This window comes from Dryobates pubescens, chromosome 10, assembly GCF_014839835.1.
Source record: "Dryobates pubescens isolate bDryPub1 chromosome 10, bDryPub1.pri, whole genome shotgun sequence".
Classification (NCBI taxonomy): domain Eukaryota; kingdom Metazoa; phylum Chordata; class Aves; order Piciformes; family Picidae; genus Dryobates; species Dryobates pubescens.
Window position 1 is genome coordinate 16,057,793 of NC_071621.1, and position 20,287 is coordinate 16,078,079.

The 20,287-nt window shown below is 54.7% G+C and overlaps 1 protein-coding gene across 2 annotated transcripts; it reads left to right on the forward strand.

Moving 5' to 3' along the window:
• Nucleotides 1-221: 221 nt before the first annotated feature.
• Nucleotides 222-18,619, forward strand: P2RY2 (purinergic receptor P2Y2). Of its 2 annotated transcripts, none has more exons than XM_054164808.1 (2): nucleotides 222-334; nucleotides 17,529-18,619. In XM_054164808.1, exon 2 carries the CDS (start codon nucleotides 17,532-17,534, stop codon nucleotides 18,606-18,608), a length of 1,077 nt encoding a protein of 358 aa, XP_054020783.1. In that variant the 5' UTR covers nucleotides 222-334; nucleotides 17,529-17,531; the 3' UTR covers nucleotides 18,609-18,619. The 2 variants fall into 2 exon arrangements, with proteins under 2 accessions (XP_054020783.1, XP_054020782.1); XM_054164807.1 differs by lacking the exon at nucleotides 222-334 and adding an exon at nucleotides 6,975-7,102.
• The last annotated feature ends 1,668 nt before the right edge of the window (nucleotides 18,620-20,287 follow it).

Genomic DNA, 20,287 nt, shown 5'->3' on the forward strand with positions numbered 1-20,287 from the left:
CAGCCCTACCCCCACGCATGCTCCGGACCCGGGAGGAGGAACTCCTATCCCTATCCCATCCCCGAGAGGGGCGGTTCCGGTGCCGGCCCCACTCCCAGCCCCGGGGAGGTCGGTCCCGCCCCGGTCCTGCGCCGGTCCTGTCCCGGTGCCCGCCCCGCTGCCCGCTCCACACGCGGCGGTGGCTGCCCGGGACCAGCGGCAGCGGCAGCGGGAGAGGGACGGGACAAGGGCCGAGCCCCGGGCCGAGCCCCGGGCATGGAGCTGCCTCCTCCGCCTGCTTGAGCGCGGAGGGACGATCGCCACCGGAGCCGCCCGGCACGGCGCCACCAGCTCGGTACGAACCAGCGGCGGGGAGACACCGGGGAGAGCGGGGAAAGGGAGTGGGTGCGTGTCCTGCCCACGCAGGGCAGGGAGGAACAGACCCCGCGGGGTGCGGGGCTGCGAAGTTTGCGTGGGGTGGGAGTGGGGACCTGAGCGGGGGGGACACGTACATGAGTGGGGGGATACCTACATGAGCGAGAGGAGCAAGTACATGGGTGAGGGGGACACGTACGTGCGTGGGGGGAATACGGACATGAGTGGGAGATTATGGACATGAGTGGGGGCACATGGACATGAGTGGCAGGACACGTACGTGAGTGGGGGGTACATGGACATGAGTGAGGGATAATGGACATGAGTGGGGGGTACATGGACATGAGTGGCAGGACACATACATGAGTGGGGGATACATGGACATGAGTGAGGGATAATGGACATGAGTGGGGGGTACATGGACATGAGTGGCAGGACCCATACATGAGTGGGGGGTACATGGACATGAGTGAGGGATAATGGACATGAGTTGGGGAACATGCACATGAGCGGTGGGTACACGGACATGAGTGGGGGAGAATGTACATGAGTGGGGGGTACATGGACATGAGTGGGGGACATGAGTGGGGGGACACGTACTTGGGTGGGGGGATATGTACATGAGTGAGGGGGACAAGAGGGCTGAGGGGGACACGTACATGCGTGGGGGGACACATACCTGGGTGAGTGGAACACATGCACGAGTGGGGGACACATATATGAGTGGGGGGGACACATACATGCGTGAGGGGACATGTACATGGGTGGGGGGGGACATGTATATGAGTGGGGAACACGCATATATGAGTGGAGGAACACACATATGAGTGGGGGGACACATACATGGGGGGACGGGATGTGCATCTGAGTGGGGGACACATGGGGTGGGGGGACATGTACATGGGTGGGGGGACATGTGCATGGGTGGGGGGACATGTACATGAGTGGGGAACACACATATATGAGTGGGGGGAGACGTGGGTGGAGGGGACGTGCATCTGAGTGGGGGACACACACGGGATGGGGGACACATATGAGTGGGAGGGACTCATATGTGAGTCGGGGGGAGATGCACATGAGTGGGTGACACAGACATGGATTGGGGGACATGCATGTGGGCTGGGGGGACATGTGCACGGGTGAAGGGCACCTGTACATGGGTTGGGGACACACACACATGGGTAGGGGGCCACTCAGGCACCCCCCTGCACCCTCACATGCACAATAGCGGCACTCGCTGCTCGGTGGGTGCCAGGGGTGGCAGATGGGTCCCCATGCCCCCACAGCAGGCAGCGGGGTGCTGTGAGGACAAAGCTTAACCCCAGCTGTCCTCACTCTCCGCTAAAACTGCCCCCAAACTCCCCCAGTGCCCCCAAAGCTGGGGTGGTTGGAGCAGGGCTGGGGGTGCCAAGAGGCTGGGACGGGCTGGTGCTGGTGTGAGCGGCTGGGACTGGGCGCTGGGGGAGGCTTCCGGTGCTCTTTTGGCTCCTTTTTTTTCCCCTGAATTCTTGGAGTGTTTCTGCTGTCACTCCAAATAATCCCCTATTGCTGCTCACTTTCTCCCTTCCCGGGGGAATTCTCTGGCTGTTTGTCAGGGATTTCCTGTACACACCTCTGGTAGAAACCAGGGAGCTGCCTCTCTCTGCTTGTACTCCAGCTCGGTGTTTTTCCACCTCTTTTGCCCACGGGGACCCCTGTGTCATTGATTTGGGGCTGTTTTAACTTCCACTTGGGGGTGGGTGAAGCTGTGGTTTGACTCCCTCCTAACCCCCGAAGCCACCTTCTGCCCCTGGAGCCGGCCCCTGGGTGGACCTCACTGCGAGGAGCAGCTTTCAGGGGGGAAAAGATCTCATTTCTCTTGCTGCTTTGCTTTGCTCCTTGCAAAACCCATTTGGCAACCCTGTGCAGAGGGTGAGGAGCACCCAGCCCTGCTCCTGGGGGACCACCAGCAGTGGGGGTGGGGGTGGGGGGAAGGTTGCATTGAATCAGGGTTGGTGACTGATGAAATTAGGTCGTTTCATTATGATTGAGAGTGTGCCCTGAGTTCCTCTTCCTCGTTTATACCCTGAACAGAGGCAACTTTGCTCTTCAGCCTTGCTCTGAGAGGGGCTCAGGAGCTTCAGTATAAAACAGGGCACCCCCTAAACGTGCTGCTGAGCCCCATCCCAGGTTTTTCCCGGGTTATAAATCCCTGAGGAGTATTTTTGACTGTCCTGGCAGCGGGTGGCTTTACCCTGTCTCTGCCTGATGTGATTTTTATCTCCAGCTGTTGACACAAAGCCAAAGCCATGAATAGTTCGCTGGCAGCGGAGCGTGCTGCCGGCCACGCCGTCAGCCCTCCTCAACACTCAACATCTTCCCACCCCCACCCCAGCTAAAACCCTTAGGGGGAACCAGCCCCTGAAGCAAAGATCCTATTTGCTTCCGTGGGATCTTCCTAGTGGAACAGCAAAGTCCACCCCACGTAGAATCACAGAATCAACCAGGCTGGAAAAGACCTCAGAGATCATCAAGTCCAAGCTGTCACCCAGCACCTCCTGACAACTAAACCATGGCTCCCAGTGCCACATCCTGTCCTGTTTTGAACACCTCCAGGGATGGTGACCTCCCTGGGCAGCACATCCCAATGACCAATCTCTCCTTCTGGGAAGAACTTTCTCCTCACCTCCAGCCTAAACCTCCCCTGGTGCAGCTTGAGACTGTGTCCTCTTGTTCTGGTGCTGGGTGCCTGGGAGAAGAGACCAACCCCCAACTGGCTACAACCTCCCTTCAGGGAGTTGTAGAGAGCAATAAGGTCTCCTCTGAGCCTCCTCTTCTCCAGGCTAAGCAACCCCAGCTCCCTCAGCCTCTCCTCACAGGGCTGTGCTCCAGACCCCTCCCCAGCTTTCTTGCCCTTCTCTGGACACATTGCAGCATCTCAACATCTTTCTTCACCTGAGGGGCCCAGAACTGGACACAGCACTCAAGGTGTAGCCTAACCAGTGCTGAGCACAGGGCAGGATGACTTCCCTGCTCCTGCTGGCCACACTGTTCCTGATGCAGGTCTGGATGCCATTGGCCTTTTTGGCCACCTGGGCACACTGCTGGCTCATGTTTAGGCAGCTATCAACCAGCACCCCCAGGTCCCTCTCTGCCTGGCTGCTCTCCAGCCACTCTGACCCCAGCCTGTAGCTCTGCCTGGGGTTGTTGTGGCCCAAGTGCAGAACCTGGCACTAGTACTTGTTCAATGCCATCCTGTTGGACTCTGTCCATCTGTCCAGCCTGTCAAGTTCCCTCTGCAGAGCCCTCCTACCTTCTAACAGATCGACCAGCCCCCAGCTTGGTGTCATCTGCAACCCCATGTTGGGGTTTGGCCCTTCTCTAGCTTTGCAGCAGCTGCTGGTGCCATGGTTGAAGCTGATAATTTTGTTCTCCCCAGTTTTGGGATGCTGGTTATCTCCCAGAGTGTGTCTGGTTTTACTGGGAGGGTTGTGGTGTGGATGGGTGACTCCCTTGGTTGGGGCAGGATGCTAGTAGGGGCTCTGTGGTAATGTTGTTTCTTCCAGATAGGAGGCTGGCAGGGTGAAACAAAAAAGCAGATAAAAAGTTCTGCACCATGATGGAGCTCATTGGAGTAGGAGAAATCCTACTTCATAGAAGGTGTGGGTTGGAAGAGGCCTTAAAGATCACCTAGTTCCAACCGCCCTGCTAAAGCAGGGTCATCCATAGCAGCTTGCCCAGGATCACAGTGACCAGGTGGGGTTGGAAGCTCTCCAGACAAGGAGACTCCACAACCTCTATTGGCAGCCTGCTCCAGGCCTCCAGCAGCCTCACAGGAACAAGTTCTGCACCATGAGGGTGGTGGAACACTGGAAGAGGTTGCCCAGGGAGGTGGTTGAGGCCTCATCCCTGGAGATATTTGAGGTCAGGCTGGATAGGGCTCTCAGGATATCCCTGCTGACTGCAGGGGGCTTGGACTGGATGACCTTTGGAGGTCCCTTCCAACCCAGACCATTCTATGATTCTAAGTCTATGACCAGAAACTGGTCTCATGTTCTTCTCTTGGTCTAACCATTGCATTGTCCAATGTGCAGCAGAAAATTGAGGCCTTAAGCAACCTGGGCTAGGGAGAGGTTTCCTTGCCTATGGCAGTGGGGTTGGAATTAGGCGATCTTCAAGGTCCCTTCCAACCCAAACCACTCTGTGAATCTATGATTGTGGAGGGCAACCCCAAAGTCAGGTTTCTGGTATAAAACCCAGCACAAAGCTGCTTTCTATCTCCAGGAAGCCCAAAGGAGGTGAGCACCTCCCTTTCCCCCTGCAATAAGTAGAAACCAAGCTTTGGGGGCTCGAATGAAACCTGAGCCTGGCGCGCCATCCAGCCTGGCTTTGAGCACTTCCAGAGAAATGGTGAAGGATCCAACCATGGAAGTGTTCAGAGCCAGGTTGGGTGAGGTTTTGAGCAACCTGGGCTAGTGGAAAGTGTCCCTGCTCATGGTAGGTGGGTTGGAATTGGATGATCTTTCAAGTCCCTTCCAGCCCAAAGCATTCCATGAATGTCCCTCATGGGATGCTGCAACATCTCAGGAGGTGGGGAGGGGGAGCAGTGCCTGCAGCTGATGTAGGCATGCAGGGGGCAACCAAACAGTGACCATCACCTTTGCTGGAGCAGGAAGAGGAATGTTGATGAAGGGATTAAATGCTGGCAAGGGTGATACTTGCTTCCTGAAGGATCCATCCCTGGAGATCTGCTGTGCTGGGAATCGAGTCAAGTTCCACCAAAGAAAGACAGCTTTAATTACGCAGAGGCAGCAGCCCTGATGGGTTTGGTGCTTTTATCTAACTCACCCTAAAGCCACAGCTTTGGTAAATCCAGACTGACTTCCTATGGTGGGGACAAAAACAGGTTTGGGGAGCAGAGGCTTGAAGGGAGATTGAGTCAGGGAGTTTCTTGGGAGTGAAGAGAAATCCCTGGGAAAAGTCATCTAGCTCAAAGCAAACCATTCTTATTTGCTCTACAGAGTCTCAGCCTGGGAGCACGAAGGGAAACTGAGGCACAAGACCACTTTGGTGTAGTAGTTTTGTTTCTGCCAGCTGGGGTGGAGCTGCTCAGCTCCCTCCAAAGTGCTTTTTTTGGGGGTGGGGGGAAAAAGAATGGAAATACAGGATCTTTGCAAACTTCTTTTGGGAGCAATGAGGATTTCTGGCTGGAGGAAGGGGTAGGTGAAATCTGTGTGGGATACGAGAGGAACACTGCCTGGGGCTGTGAGCTAGGAGATAGACTCATAGAATTGTCAGGGTTGGAAAGGACCTCAAGGATCAGCCAGTCCCAACCCCCCTGCCATGGGCAGGGACACCTCACACCAGAGCAGGTTGCTCAGAGCCACATCCAGCCTGGCTTCGAACAGCTCCAGGGATGAAGCTTCTGCCACCTCCCTGGGCAACCTGTGCCAGGCTCTCACCACCCTCATGGGGAAGAGCTTCTTCCTAACAGCCAATATCAATCTACCCAGTTCTAGCTGTGTTCCATCCCCGCAAGTCCTATCACTCCCTGACACCCTCAAAAGTCCCTCCCCAGCTTTCCTGTAGCCCCCTGCAGATCCTGGAAGGCCACAAGAAGGTCTCCTCAGAGCCTTCTCCAGACTGCACAACCCCAACTCCCTCAGTCTGCCTCCACAGCAGAGCAGCTCCAGCCCTCTGCTCCTCCTCATGGCCCTGCTCTGGACACCTTCCAGCACCTCCAGATCCTTCCTGGAACAGAGGCTCCAGAGCTGGACACAGAGCTCCAGGTGTGGTCTCAGCATGAGTGGAGCAGAGGGGCAGAATCCCTTCCCTGGCCCTGCTGGCCACACTTCTCTTGCTGCAGCCCAGGCTGTGCTTGGCTCTCTGGGCTGCAAGTGCTCCCTGCTGGCTCCTGTTGAGCTTCTCCTCCCCCAGCACCCCCAAGGCCTTTTCTCCAGGGCTGCTCTCCAGCCAGTCCCTGCCCAGCCCCTATCAATAGGTGAAGACTCTTAAGCTACTAAAGGCTTCTTTTGGGGTATCTTGGAGATATCTCTGGAGACATTCAAAACCTGCCTGAACATGTTCCTGTGTGACCTGCTCTTGGTGATCCTGTCTTGGCAGTGGGGGTTGGACTGGATGATCTTTTGAGGTCCCTTCCACCCCCCAGTGTTCTGTGATTCTCTGCTATCTGGCCTTGGAATGGCTGGAGAGAAGTCCCAAGGAGAAATGTGAATTTGGGGACTGGGATGGCTGGGGATGTCCTCAGCCCACACTGGTGGCCAAAGTCAGCTTGGAGGGGAAAGGTGCTGAAGGTCACCAGGCCAGAACCCAGCCAGGTGGAAAGGAGAGATGAAAACCAAACAGTTTGGCCAGGCTCAAATTTCATCCTGGTTCCCATCTCCACTTCACCCAACCAGGGAAGCTTGGTAGCATCCCAGCACTCTGCCTGTTTGCTTTGGCTGCTGAAGGGTTTCGACCACGGCCCCAGAGGGGAGAGGCAAACCCTGCCAGGCAGTGTGCTTCCCAGAGAGTAGTTCCTGGTCTGGGGGCAAAGATTTTGATGAGTCTACTAAATGCCTGTCTCTGAGTGAGGGCAGGGAAAACAGCCACGTTGTCCTTTGGCTCTTGTTGCAGAGGAGTTGGTGGGGAAGATGTGGGAAGCAGATCTCGCTTTCAACCTCCGGCACAAACCAGCGGGAGCTGCGGTCACACCACCTTGGTTTGATTTCCCAGGACCTTGCAGCAGCACAACTGTGAGGTCCTGACAGTAAATGAATCCTTCTTAATTATTTGGGAAGGTTGATTCAGCCTCATCAACACCCCCAGCCCCCCCTTTCCCCTTCCCTGTGAAACAACTTCATGGCAGCTGCGATTCGGTTGTGCTTTGTTTGCTTTCGTGGCTTGGGTTCTGCTGGCAGGTTCCCAAGCACAGAACACCACTGGGTGGATGGTGACCTCTGGGATGGCACTAGGAATGCTGAGAAGTGGGGCAAAACCCTTGGACTAGTTGGGTTAGGTGATCTCTAGAGGTCCCTTGCAACCCCTATCCTTCTGTGACTCTGGGATTTAAGCCTGTTTTTGCAGTGATTCAGTGTCCAACCCGTGGTCCCCCTGTACTGGCCCTGAGTGCTGCCCAGGACCTGGGAGTCCTGGTGGACACCATGTTCCCCATGGGCCAGCAATGTGCCCTGGTGGCCAAGAAGGCCAATGGGATCCTGGGATCCTGCATTCAGCAGAGTGTGGCCAGCAGATCCAGGGAGGTTCTCCTCCCCCTCTACTCTGCCCTGGTGAGACCTTACCTGGAATATTGCATCCAGCTCTGGGCTCCCCAGTTCAGGAGGGAAGGGATCTGCTGGAGAGAGTCCAAGGGAGGGCTGCAAGGATGCTGAAGGGACCTGGAGCACTGCCTGGTGAGGAGAGGCTGAGAGCCCTGGGGCTGGTTAGTCTGGAGAGGAGAAGGCTGAGAGGGGATTGAATAAATGTGTATCAATATCTGAGGGCTGGGGGTCAGGAGGGAGGGGACAGGCTCTGCTCAGTTGCACCCTGGGATAGGATAAGGGGCAATGGATACAAACTCCAGCACAGGAGGTTCCACCTCAACATGAGGAAGAACTTCTTCACTGTGAGGGTCCCAGAGCCCTGGAGCAGGCAGCCCAGAGAGGTTGTGGAGTCTCCTCTGGAGACTTTTAAGCCCCATCAGGATGTGTTCCTGTGTGACCTGTGCTGGCTTCTATGATCCTGCTCTGGCAGGGGGGTTGGACTTGATGACCTTCTGAGGTCCTTTCCAACCCTTCCTAACATCCTGTGAGTCTGTGATTCTGTGATGACCTTCTCCAATGACAGCTCCCTCCTCCTCCATGTTGACTCATTTAAGTATCCCCTGCTCAGCCATGGCAGATACTGTTACAGGAGCATTTGGGGATATTGACATCACAAGCACATGCCTGGTGGGGTATATAGTTGAGGACAGGTGGTTGATGGGGCTGCAGCACCAATGTACCTGGGCTCTTCCCATCACACTGCTCTGCTCTTGTGCGGTCTTAGAATCAGAGAATTGTCAGGGTTGGAAGGGAACTCAAGAATCAGCCAGTTCCAACCCCCCTGCCTTGTGCAGGGACATGTCACACCAGAGCAGGTTGCTCACAGCCACATCCAGCCTGGCCTTCAAAATCTCCAGGGATGAGGCTTCCACCACCTCCCTGGGCAACCTGTGCCAGGCTCTCACCACCCTCATGGGGAAGAGCTTCTTCCTAGCAGCCAATCTCAATCTCCCCATTTCTAGTTTTGCTCCATTCCCCCCCAGTCCTATCACTCCCTGACACCCTCAAAAGTCCGTCCCCAGCTTTTCTGCAGCCCCCTTCAGATCCTGGAAGGCCACAAGAAGGTCTCCTCAGAGCCTTCTCTTCTCCAGACTGCACAACCCCAACTCTCTCAGTCTGTCTCCATAGCAGAGCAGCTCCAGCCCTCTGCTCATCCTCATGGCCCTGCTCTGGACACCTTCCAGCACCTCCAGATCCTTCCTGGAACAGAGGCTCCAGAACTGGACACAGAGCTCCAGGTGTGGTCTCAGCAGAGTGGAGCAGAGGGGCAGAATCCCCTCCCTGGCCCTGCTGGCCACACTTCTCTTGCTGCAGCCCAGGATGTCTTCATCCACTGCAGCTCATGGGTTTTTTTTCTTGGGAAAACAAAACCAACCTGTGTCCCATGAGCATGTCCAGAGCCATGCTGCAAAGAAAGATCTGGTCCAGCAACAAGGTTATATCCAAACCCAGCTTGTGGTCTTAGCATGGAGCAAGCTGATTGGGATGATGCCTTTGCTGTGCATGGGTGGCTAGAGGGCACCTAAAAAGCTATGCATGGTCACCTGCATTCAGCACCAGTGGCAAAAAAACCCTTCTGCCATCCCCCCAGGAAGGGCAGGGAAAGCCAATGAAGCAGGTGGTCCTGATGGAAACATTGTGGTGGCTTTGCTTTTGGTGGTCATAGAAATACTGCTGGACTCCATCAGCTTAAAGGTCTTTTTCCAGCCTCAATGATTGTATTTCACAGGCTCACAGGATGTTAGGCATTGGAAGAGACCTCAGGAGATCATTGAGTCCAAGCCCCCTGCCAGAGGATCTAACACATGTCACACAGGAACACATCCAGATGGGGCTTGAAAGTCTCCAGAGAAGGAGACTCCACAACCTCTCTGGGCAGCCTGCTCCAGGGCTCTGTGACCCTCACAGTGAAGAAGTTCCTCCTCATGTTGAGGTGGAACCTCCTGTGCTGTAGTTTATATCCCTTGCCCCTTGTCCTATCCCAGGGCACAGCTGAGCAGATCCTGTCCCCTCCCTCCTGACCCCCAGCCATCAGCTATTTATAAACATTGATCAGATCCCCTCTCAGTCTTCTCTCCAGGCTAACCATCCCCAGGGCTCTCAGCCTCTCCTCACCAGGCAGTGCTCAAGTCTCTTCAATATCCTGGTAGCCCTCCCTTGGACTCTCTCCAGCAGATCCCTGTCCCTCCTGAACTGGGGAGCCCAGAACTGGATGCAATATTCCAGGTGAGATGTCAGCAGGGCAGAGTAGAGGGGGAGGAGAACCTCCTGTAAAGCCCTGAACTGGACACAATATTATCCTGCTTGACATTACACAAGCCAGCAGTGTGCCCAGGTGGCCAAGAAGGCCAATGGCATCCTGGCCTGCATCAGGAACAGTGTGGCCAGCAGGAGCAGGGAGGTCATTGTGCCCTGTACTCAGCACTGGTTAGGCCACACCTTGAGTCCTGTGTCCAGTTCTGGGCCCCTCAGTTTAGGAAAGATGTTGAGTTGCTGGAAGGTGTCCAGAGAAGGGCAAGAAAGCTGGGGAGGGGTCTGGAGCACAGCCCTGTGAGGAGAGGCTGAGGGAGCTGGGGTTGCTTAGCCTGGAGAAGAGGAGGCTCAGGGGAGACCTTCTTGCTCTCTACAACTCCCTGAAGGGAGGTTGTAGCCAGGTAGGGGTTGGTCTCTTCTCCCAGGCAACCAGCACCAGAACAAGAGGACACAGTCTCAAGCTGTACTAGGGGAGGTTTAGGCTGGAGGTGAGGAGAAAGTTCTTCACTGAGAGAGTTGTTAGCTGTTGGGATGTGCTGCCCAGGGAGATGGTGGAGTCACCATCCCTGGAGGTGTTCAAGAGGGGATTGGATGTGGCACTTGGTGCCATGGTCTAGCAGGCTTGAGGTGTTGGGTGACAGGTTGGACTTGATGATCTTTGAGGTCTTTTCCCACCTTGGTGATTCTATGATTCTATCCTTCTATCCTGCTGCCTTCTTTCTCCCCTGCCATTGAGCTAGGGGCTGGATGTGTCACCATCAGAGCTGGTGCTCGTGCCACCCATCGTGTAGGCAGAGGAAAAGGGCAGCTGCCAGCTTTTGTGCCTGCAGATGCCTTGAATGGTTGTGTCCCCTCTGGCTCTCTCTGCTGCGGATGCAGCAGGACCGGGGGCGAAGGGATGGCCTGGAGCCACCGCCCCGACAGACACAGCAGGGCTTGTCCTAGGGATTCTGGGAACAAGTAGAGGGGAGGGAAAGAAAAGAAAAAAGAAAGGCTTTGGCATTTCCAGAAGGAGAAAGAGGGAGACCACAACAGCAAGGACAAAGCTGCCTTGTGAGGGGACTTTAGTCTCCACGCTTGCCCCATCCAAGCCAGCCACAGAGCTCTGCTTTGCTCCTTGTCCTGAATCACAGAATCATAGAATGGTTTGGGTTGGAAGTGACCTCTAAAGGTCATCTAGTCCAAGCCCCCCTGCAGTCAGCAGGGTTCCTCCTGATATTTAAATGGAACCTCCTAGGGTCAAGTTCGTGCCTATTACCCATTGCCCTTTCACTGGGCACCACTGGACACAGACTGGTCCCATCCTCCTGCCAGCCTTCTTTAGGTATCTCTAAGCACTGAGAAGGTCCCCACTCAGTTTCCCCTTGGCTAAACATCCCCAGTTCCCTCAGCCTTTCCTCATCAGAGATGTTCCAGGCCCCTAGGCATTTTTGTAGCCCTTTACTGCACTCTCTCCAGCCAGTCCCTGTCCTTCTTGAATTGGGAAGCCCAAAACTGGACCCAGCACTCCAGATGTGGCCTCCCCAGGGCAGAGTAGAGAGGGAAGAGAACCTCCTTCTATCTGCTGCTGACCACATGAAGATGGAGATGTGCAGCTCAGCACATCCATGGCCACAGCATGGCCCTGGGCAACCCAGGAAATACTTCTTTATTGAAAAGGTTCTCACAAGTTGGTATGGGAGGCCCAGGGCAGTGGTGGAGTCACCATCTGTTCAAGCAGAGTGTGGAGCTGGTGCTTAGGGCCATGGCTTAGTGCTGACCCTTCAGTGCTGGGTGGAGGGTTGGACTGGGTGATCCTTGAGTTGTCTTCCAAGCAGATCTGTTCTGTGATTCTGTGATCCTACCCTGCATGCTAGAGGAAATTCCCCATCTAGGCTTATGGATGGGTTTCAAGTGCCTTGACCCTTGAGGTGTCTTCCAACCAGATCTATTCTGTGATCCTACCCTGCATGCTAGAGGAAATTCCCCACCTAGGCTTATGGATGGGTTTCAAGTGCCTTGACCTTTGAGGTCTCTTCCAAGCAGATAGATTCTATGATCCTGTGATCCTCCCCTGCATGCTAGAGGAGATTTCCTACCTTGGCTTACAGATGGGTTTCAAATGCCTTGTTGGGTTATGGATGGGTTTCAAGTGCCTTGACCCTTGAGGTGTCTTCCAAGCAGATGTATTCTGTGATCCTCCCCTGTATGCTAGAGAAGATTCCCTACCTTGGCTTACAGATGGGTTTTGAATGCCTTGTTGGGTTATGGATGGGTTTCAAGTGCCTTGACCCTTGAGGTGTCTTCCAAGCAGATGTATTCTGTGATCCATCCTGCATGCCAGAGGAGATTCACAGCCTTGGCTTACAGATGGCTTTTGAATGCCTCCCTGGGTTTTCCTGCTGGGGTTGCAGGAGCCTGGGGGAAGGTGGGTTGGAAGATGGAGTGATCTTGCCCCCCCATTGGTGCTTCAGAAGTGGGGCAGAGGGCATGCAGATGGAAAGCCATGGGGAAACCACATGCAAGGCTGGAGTCACTGGAGCTCTCTAGCCCTTCCCTGCACCTTTTAGGGCATCTCGTGTGGCTTCTCTTGCTCATGGTGGCCTGCCCAAACCATTTCATCATCTGCCAGGCCTGTGGGTAACCTCTGTCTTGTTGGCTGCAGATCTGCAGAGCTCAGAGGAAAGGAAGAAATTAGGGAGAAGAGCAGCTGGAAGGTGTTTTCCCATCTGCCTGAGCACTTTCACCTCTCTCCATAGTCAGGGACAACCTCGTTGCTGAGGACTTGAGAGGAAGCAGGATGCAGGGGGAGGGGAGCAAAGCTGAACCAGGGTGCAGGAGAAGCAAAACCCTGGGGTGTCCCTAGTTCCTCAGAGTGGCTCTCAAAGTTCTGTTTGGCTCTTATTTTCTGCAGAGGTTGCAGATCAGGCAGGCTGTGAACGTGCCTGTGGTTTCTGCCTATGTTCTTGTGAAGTTGGAGCCTCACCCAGCACTGCCTCTGCTCTGCTCCAAGGGGGGAGAAAGCAGCAAAAACTGGGGGGGGACATCATCAGGGAGGCTGCTTGATCCTGTCCCTGGAGCAAGGACTGGAGTTACTCCCATAAGATGGGCTGGAGGCATCACTTCACCCCTGCTCCATCCCTGGGAGGAAAGGAGGTTGTAGCAAAGTGGGGGTTGGTTGCCTCTACCTAGTAACAAGGTATAGGGCAAGAGGAAATGGCCTCAAGTTGCACCAGGGGAGGTTTAAGTTGGAGGTTAGAAGAAACTTCTTCACTGGAAGGGTTCTCAAAGAATGAAAAAGGTTTAGGTTAGACATGAGAAGAAAATTCTTCACTGAAAGGATTCTCAAAGGCTGGCACAGGCTGCCCAGGGAAGTGGTTAAATCCCCATGCATGCAGGTGTGGAAGAGAGGCAGAGATGTGGTGCTGAGGGCCATGGTTTAGCACCAGACTAGGTAGAGTTGGAGAATGGTTGGAGTGGATGACCTTAAAGGTCATCTCCAATCAAAATGACTCAACAAAGAGGCTTTTTAATGCCATAGAGTTTCACTTTGGTAAGAGATCATCCAGGCTGGCAGCTTCTAGGAGACCCTCATTGTCTCCTTCTTTGCAGGATCTGAATTTGGAGGGAAGTGCAGGATAGCTCTGGGTCCAAACAATGCTTGTTTGGAAGAAAGGGCATGCCCAGGCCAGCTCACAGCATCATAGAGTGGCTTAGGTTGGAAGGGGCCTCAGAGCTCATCTCCTCCAACACCCCTGCCATGCCCAGGGACACCTCTGAACTAGATTCAGCTGCTCAAGGCCTCATCCAACCTGGCCTTCAACACCCCCAGGCAGGAGGCAGCCACAGCCTCCCTGGGCAGCCTGTGCCAGAGTCTCACCACCCTCCTGCTGAAGAACTTCTTCCTCAGCTCCAGTCTAACCCTGCTGTGCCTCAGCTTCAAACCATTCCCCCTTGGCCTGGCTCTAGACACCCTTAGCAAAAGTCCCTCTGCAGCCTTCCTGCAGGATCCCTTCAGCTATTGCAAGGCAGCTCTGAGGTCCCCCTGGAGCCTTCTCTTCTCCAGGCTGAACACCCCCAGCTCCCTCAGCCTGGCCTCAGAGCAGAGCTGCTGCAGCCCTTGGATCATCTTTGTGGCCTCCCCTGGACTCCCTCCAGCAGCTTTGTGTGCATGGTGGCACCAGATTAGAGCTGCACCATTTAGCTGAGTTTTGGGCTGGTATTGCTCTTTTCCACCTAAAACCAGGGTGAGATTTGGCTCCATCTCACCTAATCATTCTAAGGGCATCTTTACTCCAACCTATGCTCCTGCAGGAGCTCCTGCTCTGGATTTATCTCCTTGTGACCCCAACCTATGCTGCAGGAGCTCCTGCACTGGATTTATCTCCTTGTGACCCCAACCTATGCTCCTGCAGGAGCTCCTGCGCTGGATTTATCTCCTTGTGACCCCAACCTATGCTCCTGCAGGAGCTCCTGCTCTGGATTTATCTCCTTGTGACCCCAACCTATGCTCCTGCAGGAGCTCCTGCTCTGGATTTATCTCCTTGTGACCCCAACCTATGCTGCAGGAGCTCCTGCGCTGGATTTATCTCCTTGTGACCCCAACCTATGCTCCTGCAGGAGCTCCTGCACTGGATTTATCTCCTTGCAACCCCATTTCCTTGGGCTTCCCATACCAGGGCAGAGCAGGGAGACCAAAGGGGCTGGATTTAGGGGAAGGCAGGGAAATGCATCTTAATTTGCCTGCTGGCTGCTGGGCTTGCAGGGTGATCAGGTGTCAGCTGGGTCCTGGGCTGTCTCCAGCACACAAAAGGGCCCTTGTCCCTCCTGACACAGACTCTGTGTGCCTGCAGAGACTCTTTTGAGTCCATTTCTCTCATCTCAACTGGTTGTTCCCACAATAAATGCAAATTTGCACAAGCAAGGCTAGAGTTTCTGCTGGTGTTGGTGGTGCTGCTGGAGGAGCAGATCTCAAAGGCAGGGAGCAGGATCGGTGAGATCAGCACCACACTGAACTCATTAGAAGTCCATCAGCAGCATCATCAGACTGGAGATTAGGAAGAAATTCTTGGCAGTGAGGGTGGTCAGACACTGGAACAGGTTACCCAGGGAGGTTGTGGACGGGCTTCTTTCTGGGGGCATTCAAGGCCAGGATTGATGAGGCCTTGAGGAACCTGGTCCAGCTTTGAGCAACCTGTCCAAGTGGAAGGTGGCCCTGCCTGTGTCAGGAGGGTTGATCTTTAAGGTCCATTCCAACCCAACCCATCCTGTGAGTCTATGTGATCATCAACATACCCAGGCAGAGCCTCTGGGGGGGAGAACATGGTCACAGAATGAGAGAATCACAGAATGTTGAAGGGTGGAAGGGACCTCCAGAGATCATCAGGTCCAACCCCCCTGCCAGAGCAGCATCACCCAGGGGAGTCTGCACAGGAAGGCATCCAGGTGGCTTTGGAAAGTCTCCAGAGAAGGACACTCCACAACCTCCCTGGGCAGCCTGCTCCAGGGCTCTGGCACCCTCACACCAAAGAAGTTTCTCCTCATGTTGAGCTGAAACCTTCTATGTTCAAGTTTGTATCCATTGGTCCTTGGCTTATTGCTGTGCAGCACCCAAAAGAGCTTGGCCCCCTCCACTTGACACCCACCCCTCAGAGACTGAGAGACCTTGATCAGATCCCCTCTCAGCCTTCTCTTCTCCACACTAAACAGCCCCAGGGCTCTCAGTCTCTCTTTACAGGGCAGATGCTCAAGTCCCCTAAGCATCCTCCAGGCTCTCCCTTGGCCTCTCTCCAGCAGGTCTCTGTCTCTCTTGCACTGGGGAGCCCAGAACTGGACACAGGATTGCAGCTGTGGTCTCAGCAGGGCAGAGCAGAGGGGCAGCAGAACCTCCCTGGCCCTGCTGGCCACACTTCTCTTGCTGCAGCCCAGGATGCCATTGGCTCTCTTGGCCACAAGGGCACATTGCTGTCCCCTGCAGAACCTGCTGCCCACCAGCACTCCAAGGTCTTCCTCTGTGGAGCTCCCTTAGGCACAGTGTGATCACAGGAGCCTCTAGATGTTGTGATGATGTTTTCTCTAGCAGAAGGAGCTGAGGACCTCTGAAATCAGGGCTCTGCTGGTCACAGAGATGCTGGCTGAAGAGCACCAGTCCCTTTCCTTGTCCTTTCTGCCAGGGGTTTAGTAGGAGCCACCCTTCAAAGTGCTCACCTGAGTCACTTCTCATGGCTGGTGGAACACACAACAGAGCATCTTTCTCCTCCAGTGCAGGAGAGCACATGTCTGTGTGAACCTGGTGGAAAGGCTGGATTGAGACCCTGAACTTGGCTGCAGGAGACCTGAGCTGAACTCCCAAGTGTGGCCTGGGGTTTGTTGGTGACTTTCAAGCAGCTGGGTTCCTCCTCTCTGCTCCAGATGCAAAATGAGGATAAATCAAACCTCCCTTTATCTGTGTTAGGAACCACCTCAGTTGTGCCAACACCCAGATCAGTGAGGCCATGCCCTTTGTGGCTATGCAGTGTATTGGCAGCAGGCACACACTGCCACCTCTTGGGGCATTGTCACCTGTACTGAGATGGCATTGCCTGCCAGACTGGGTGATGTTTTGAGTTCCCTTCCAAACCCCTAAGACTCTGTGACTCTCTGAATCTAGAAACAATGCCAGCATGGACCCCACAACTTACCACAGCCTTGGGGCACTGAGGATTTCACACCCAACCCACCTCTCCCAGCTCTAATGTGCTGCCCAGGGAGGTGGTGGAGTCACCATCCCTGGAGGTGTTCAAGAAAGGATTGGATGTGGCACTGGGAGCCATGGTTCAGTTGTTAGGAGGTATTAGGGACTAGGTAATAGCTTGGACCTGATGATCTTTTCCAACCTGGTTGATTCTGTGACTCTATGATTCCAGGATTCTATCATTCTATGATTCTGTGATTCCAGGATTCTATGATTCCAGGATTCTATGGTTCCATGACTTTTAAGATTCCATGATTCTATGATTTTACAGTTCTATGATTCCATTATCCCAGGATTCTATGATTCCAGGGTCCCAGGATTCTATGATCCCAGGATTCTATGATTCCAGGGTTCCAGGATTCTATGATCCCAGGATTCTATAATTCTATGTTTCTATGATTCCATGATTCAATGATGCCATGATTCCATGATTCCATGATTCTCTGATTCCATGATTCCCTGATGCCATGAGTCCATGATTCTCTGATTCCCTGATGCCATGATTCCATGATTCTATGATTCCCTGATGCCATGATTCTATGATTCCCTGATGCCATGATTCCATGATTCTATGATTCCCTGATGCCATGAGTCCATGATTCTATGATTCTCTGATTCCCTGATGCCATGATTCCATGATTCTCTGATTCCCTGGTTCTCTGATTCCCTGATGCCATGAGTCTATGATTCTATGATTCCCTGATGCCATGATTCCATGATTCTCTGATTCCCTGGTTCTCTGATTCCCTGATGCCATGAGTCTATGATTCTCTGATTCCCTGATGCCATGATTCCATGACTGTGATTCCATGATCCTATGATCCTATGATTCCCTGATGCCATGACTCTATGATTCCCTGATTCTATGATTCCAAGTCCTTACAGCCTCTTTCTTTTCCTCCCCCAAGGCGATGGCCAACCTGACAACTCCTCCATCCTGGCTGCGAGCCCCCAACAGCTCCTTGGAGCCCGGCGGAACGGAGGACGCCGCCTACAAGTGCACGTTTGAGGAGGACTTCAAGTACGTCCTGCTGCCCGTCTCCTACGGCATCGTCTGCGTGGTGGGGCTCTGCCTCAACCTGCTGGCCCTCTACGCCTTCCTCTTCAGGCTGAAGACCTGGAACGCCTCCACCACCTACATGTTCAACCTGGCCATCTCCGACACCCTCTACGTGGTCTCCTTGCCCCTCCTGGTGTACTACTACGCCGTGGGGGACAACTGGCCCTTCAGCGTGGCCTTGTGCAAGGTGGTCCGCTTCCTCTTCTACACCAACCTCTACTGCAGCATCCTCTTCCTCCTCTGCATCAGCGTCCACCGCTGCCTGGGCGTCTGCTTCCCCCTCAAGTCCCTGCAGTGGGGGCAGGTGCGCTACGCCCGCCGGGTGTCGGCGGCCGTCTGGGCGGTGACGGTGGCCTGCCAGTCCCCCGTGCTCTTCTTCGTCACCACCAGCCTCAGGAGGGGCACCACCACCTGCCACGACACCTCCAGCAAGGAGCTCTTCGGCCAGTTCGTGGTTTACAGCTCGGTGATGCTGGTGCTGCTCTTCTGCATCCCCTTCCTGCTCATCATCGTCTGCTACTGCCTGATGGCCAGGAGGCTGCTGCAGCCCACCCGCGGGATCTCGCGCCTCTCCCGCTCCAAGAAGAAGTCAGTCAAGATGATCATCATCGTCCTGGTGGTCTTCATCGTCTGCTTCCTGCCCTTCCACGTCACTCGCACCCTGTACTACTCCTTCAGGAGCTGGGACTTGAGCTGCCAGACCCTCAACGCCATCAACTTGGCCTACAAGGTGACTCGGCCCTTGGCCAGCACCAACAGCTGCTTGGATCCCATCCTCTACTTCCTGGCAGGGCAACGCTTTATGAAGTTCAGAGGCAACAAAATGCTCTGGAAGCCCCAGAACGAGGTGGCGTTGGGGGTGGTGCCCAACAGCCACCTGGCAAGCAGCAACACCACGGGCACCTTGTCCAAGGAGGTGAAGTCCTAGCTCTGCCCCCCACCTCCGCCACGGAAGGGCTGGCCTCCCAGGCGGGAAGGGAGGTCAGGAAGCTTCGGAGCCTGAGGGGTTTTTGGTGTTTGGGGTGCCCTGGGTGGCACCCACTTCAGCATGGGCCACCTTGAACCTGCTCCTCTGCTTGTCACCAGGACGGTGCCACTGTGGTTGCACACCCAGCCCCCTGCTCTCTGCCTCTTCATCCGAGGCTGAATGGCATCTTCCTAGCAGGGAAGCTGGATGACCTCTCTCAGTGTGGCCAAAGCTGCTAAAAAAACCCCCAGCCAAACAACCCCAAGCAATCATAGATAGGATCATAGAATTGTTAGGGTGGAAGGGACCTCAAGGATCATCTAGTTCCAACCCCCCCCCCTCCACCATGGGCAGGGACACCTCGCACTAGATCATGCCCTGACTGTCTGAGGTCATTTCCTAAAAGCAGAAACGTTGTGTGCAAAAGGTCCTCCTAAAGAAGTCCATCTGCCTTGCTCCAGATTCCCTGGCACGGGGTCTCTCTGCACCTTGGCAAGGGACAAAAGGCTTTTGGTGGATGAGGAGAGTCAGCTGTGGTCCTGCTGCGCACCAGGTCGACGAGAAGGTCAAGAGCAAACACCACCTGCTGTGGGAAAAGGTCTCCCACAGCTTTGCAGTCCTGAAGAAATCTTCTCCCAGCTTGCTTCCAGCCCTGGCATCTGCTGGCAGAGCCAGGAGGGGGCTTTTAGCTCCTGTCCAAGGGCTGGCTTCCCATTGGAATGGGTGCTGGTGGATCCTTCTGTCCCACTGGAGTATTCTACTGGTACCATCCCACTGAAGTATCCTGGTACCAGCCCACTGGGTTTTACTGGCACCATCCCCCCAGAGTTTACTGCCACCACCCCCCCATACTGAGTTTACTGCCACCCCCCCCCCCCAGAGTTTACTGGTCCCATCAAGCAGGTCCCCCTGTAGCTTTCTCTAGTGAGGCAAACACCTTCCAAAAGCCCCTTTAGTGCTTCCCAGTCACCCCTGGAGAGCTTTTAGGAACTGCTGACTTCAGCCATCTCTCCATCTCTAGCTCTCTTGGTTTTTAACCCCCTCAGCAGTGACTCATGTTTCCAAGAAGAAGTGAAGGCCATTGCTCATCCCCTTGGCTGAGTGCTGCCACCTCCTCCTTGCTGCTCAGAGGGGTCAGACCCCTGGGACCTTCAGCATCTTGCTGTGACCCAAAAATGTTGCCCAGATGTTGCTGTTGCAATCCCAGCCATCACATCCCTTAGAATCACAGAATCATTTTTGATTGGAAGAGCCCTTGGTGATCATCAAGCCCAGCTCTTAACCCAGCACTGCCAGGTCACCACCAAACCGTGGCCCTCAGCACCACATCTCCACAGCTTTTCAATCCCTCCAGGGACAAGGACTCCACCACTTCCCTGGACAGCCTGCTCCAGGCCTTGGCAACCCTTCCAGACAGCGTGGACCTCCCCTGGGAAATCTGGCAGCACTCAGCCCTGAGTTTAGAAGCTCTCAATAGATGTGGTGCTCAACCTAACCCCAGAACTGTCTGGATTTGGCCTTTCATCCCTCATCAGGCAGGACAGGTCAGAGTGAACTGGAGAAGATGCCCACAGAACACTTCATCAGAAGGTCCATCTGCTCTTTCTCTCTGTAATTGGTGGCTTTAGAGAGCCAAGAGC

Bases quoted from the DNA above. Each gene is read 5' to 3' on its own strand.
- P2RY2 (XM_054164808.1), top strand. From the start codon at position 17,532: ATGGCCAACCTGACAACTCCTCCATCCTGGCTGCGAGCCCCCAACAGC.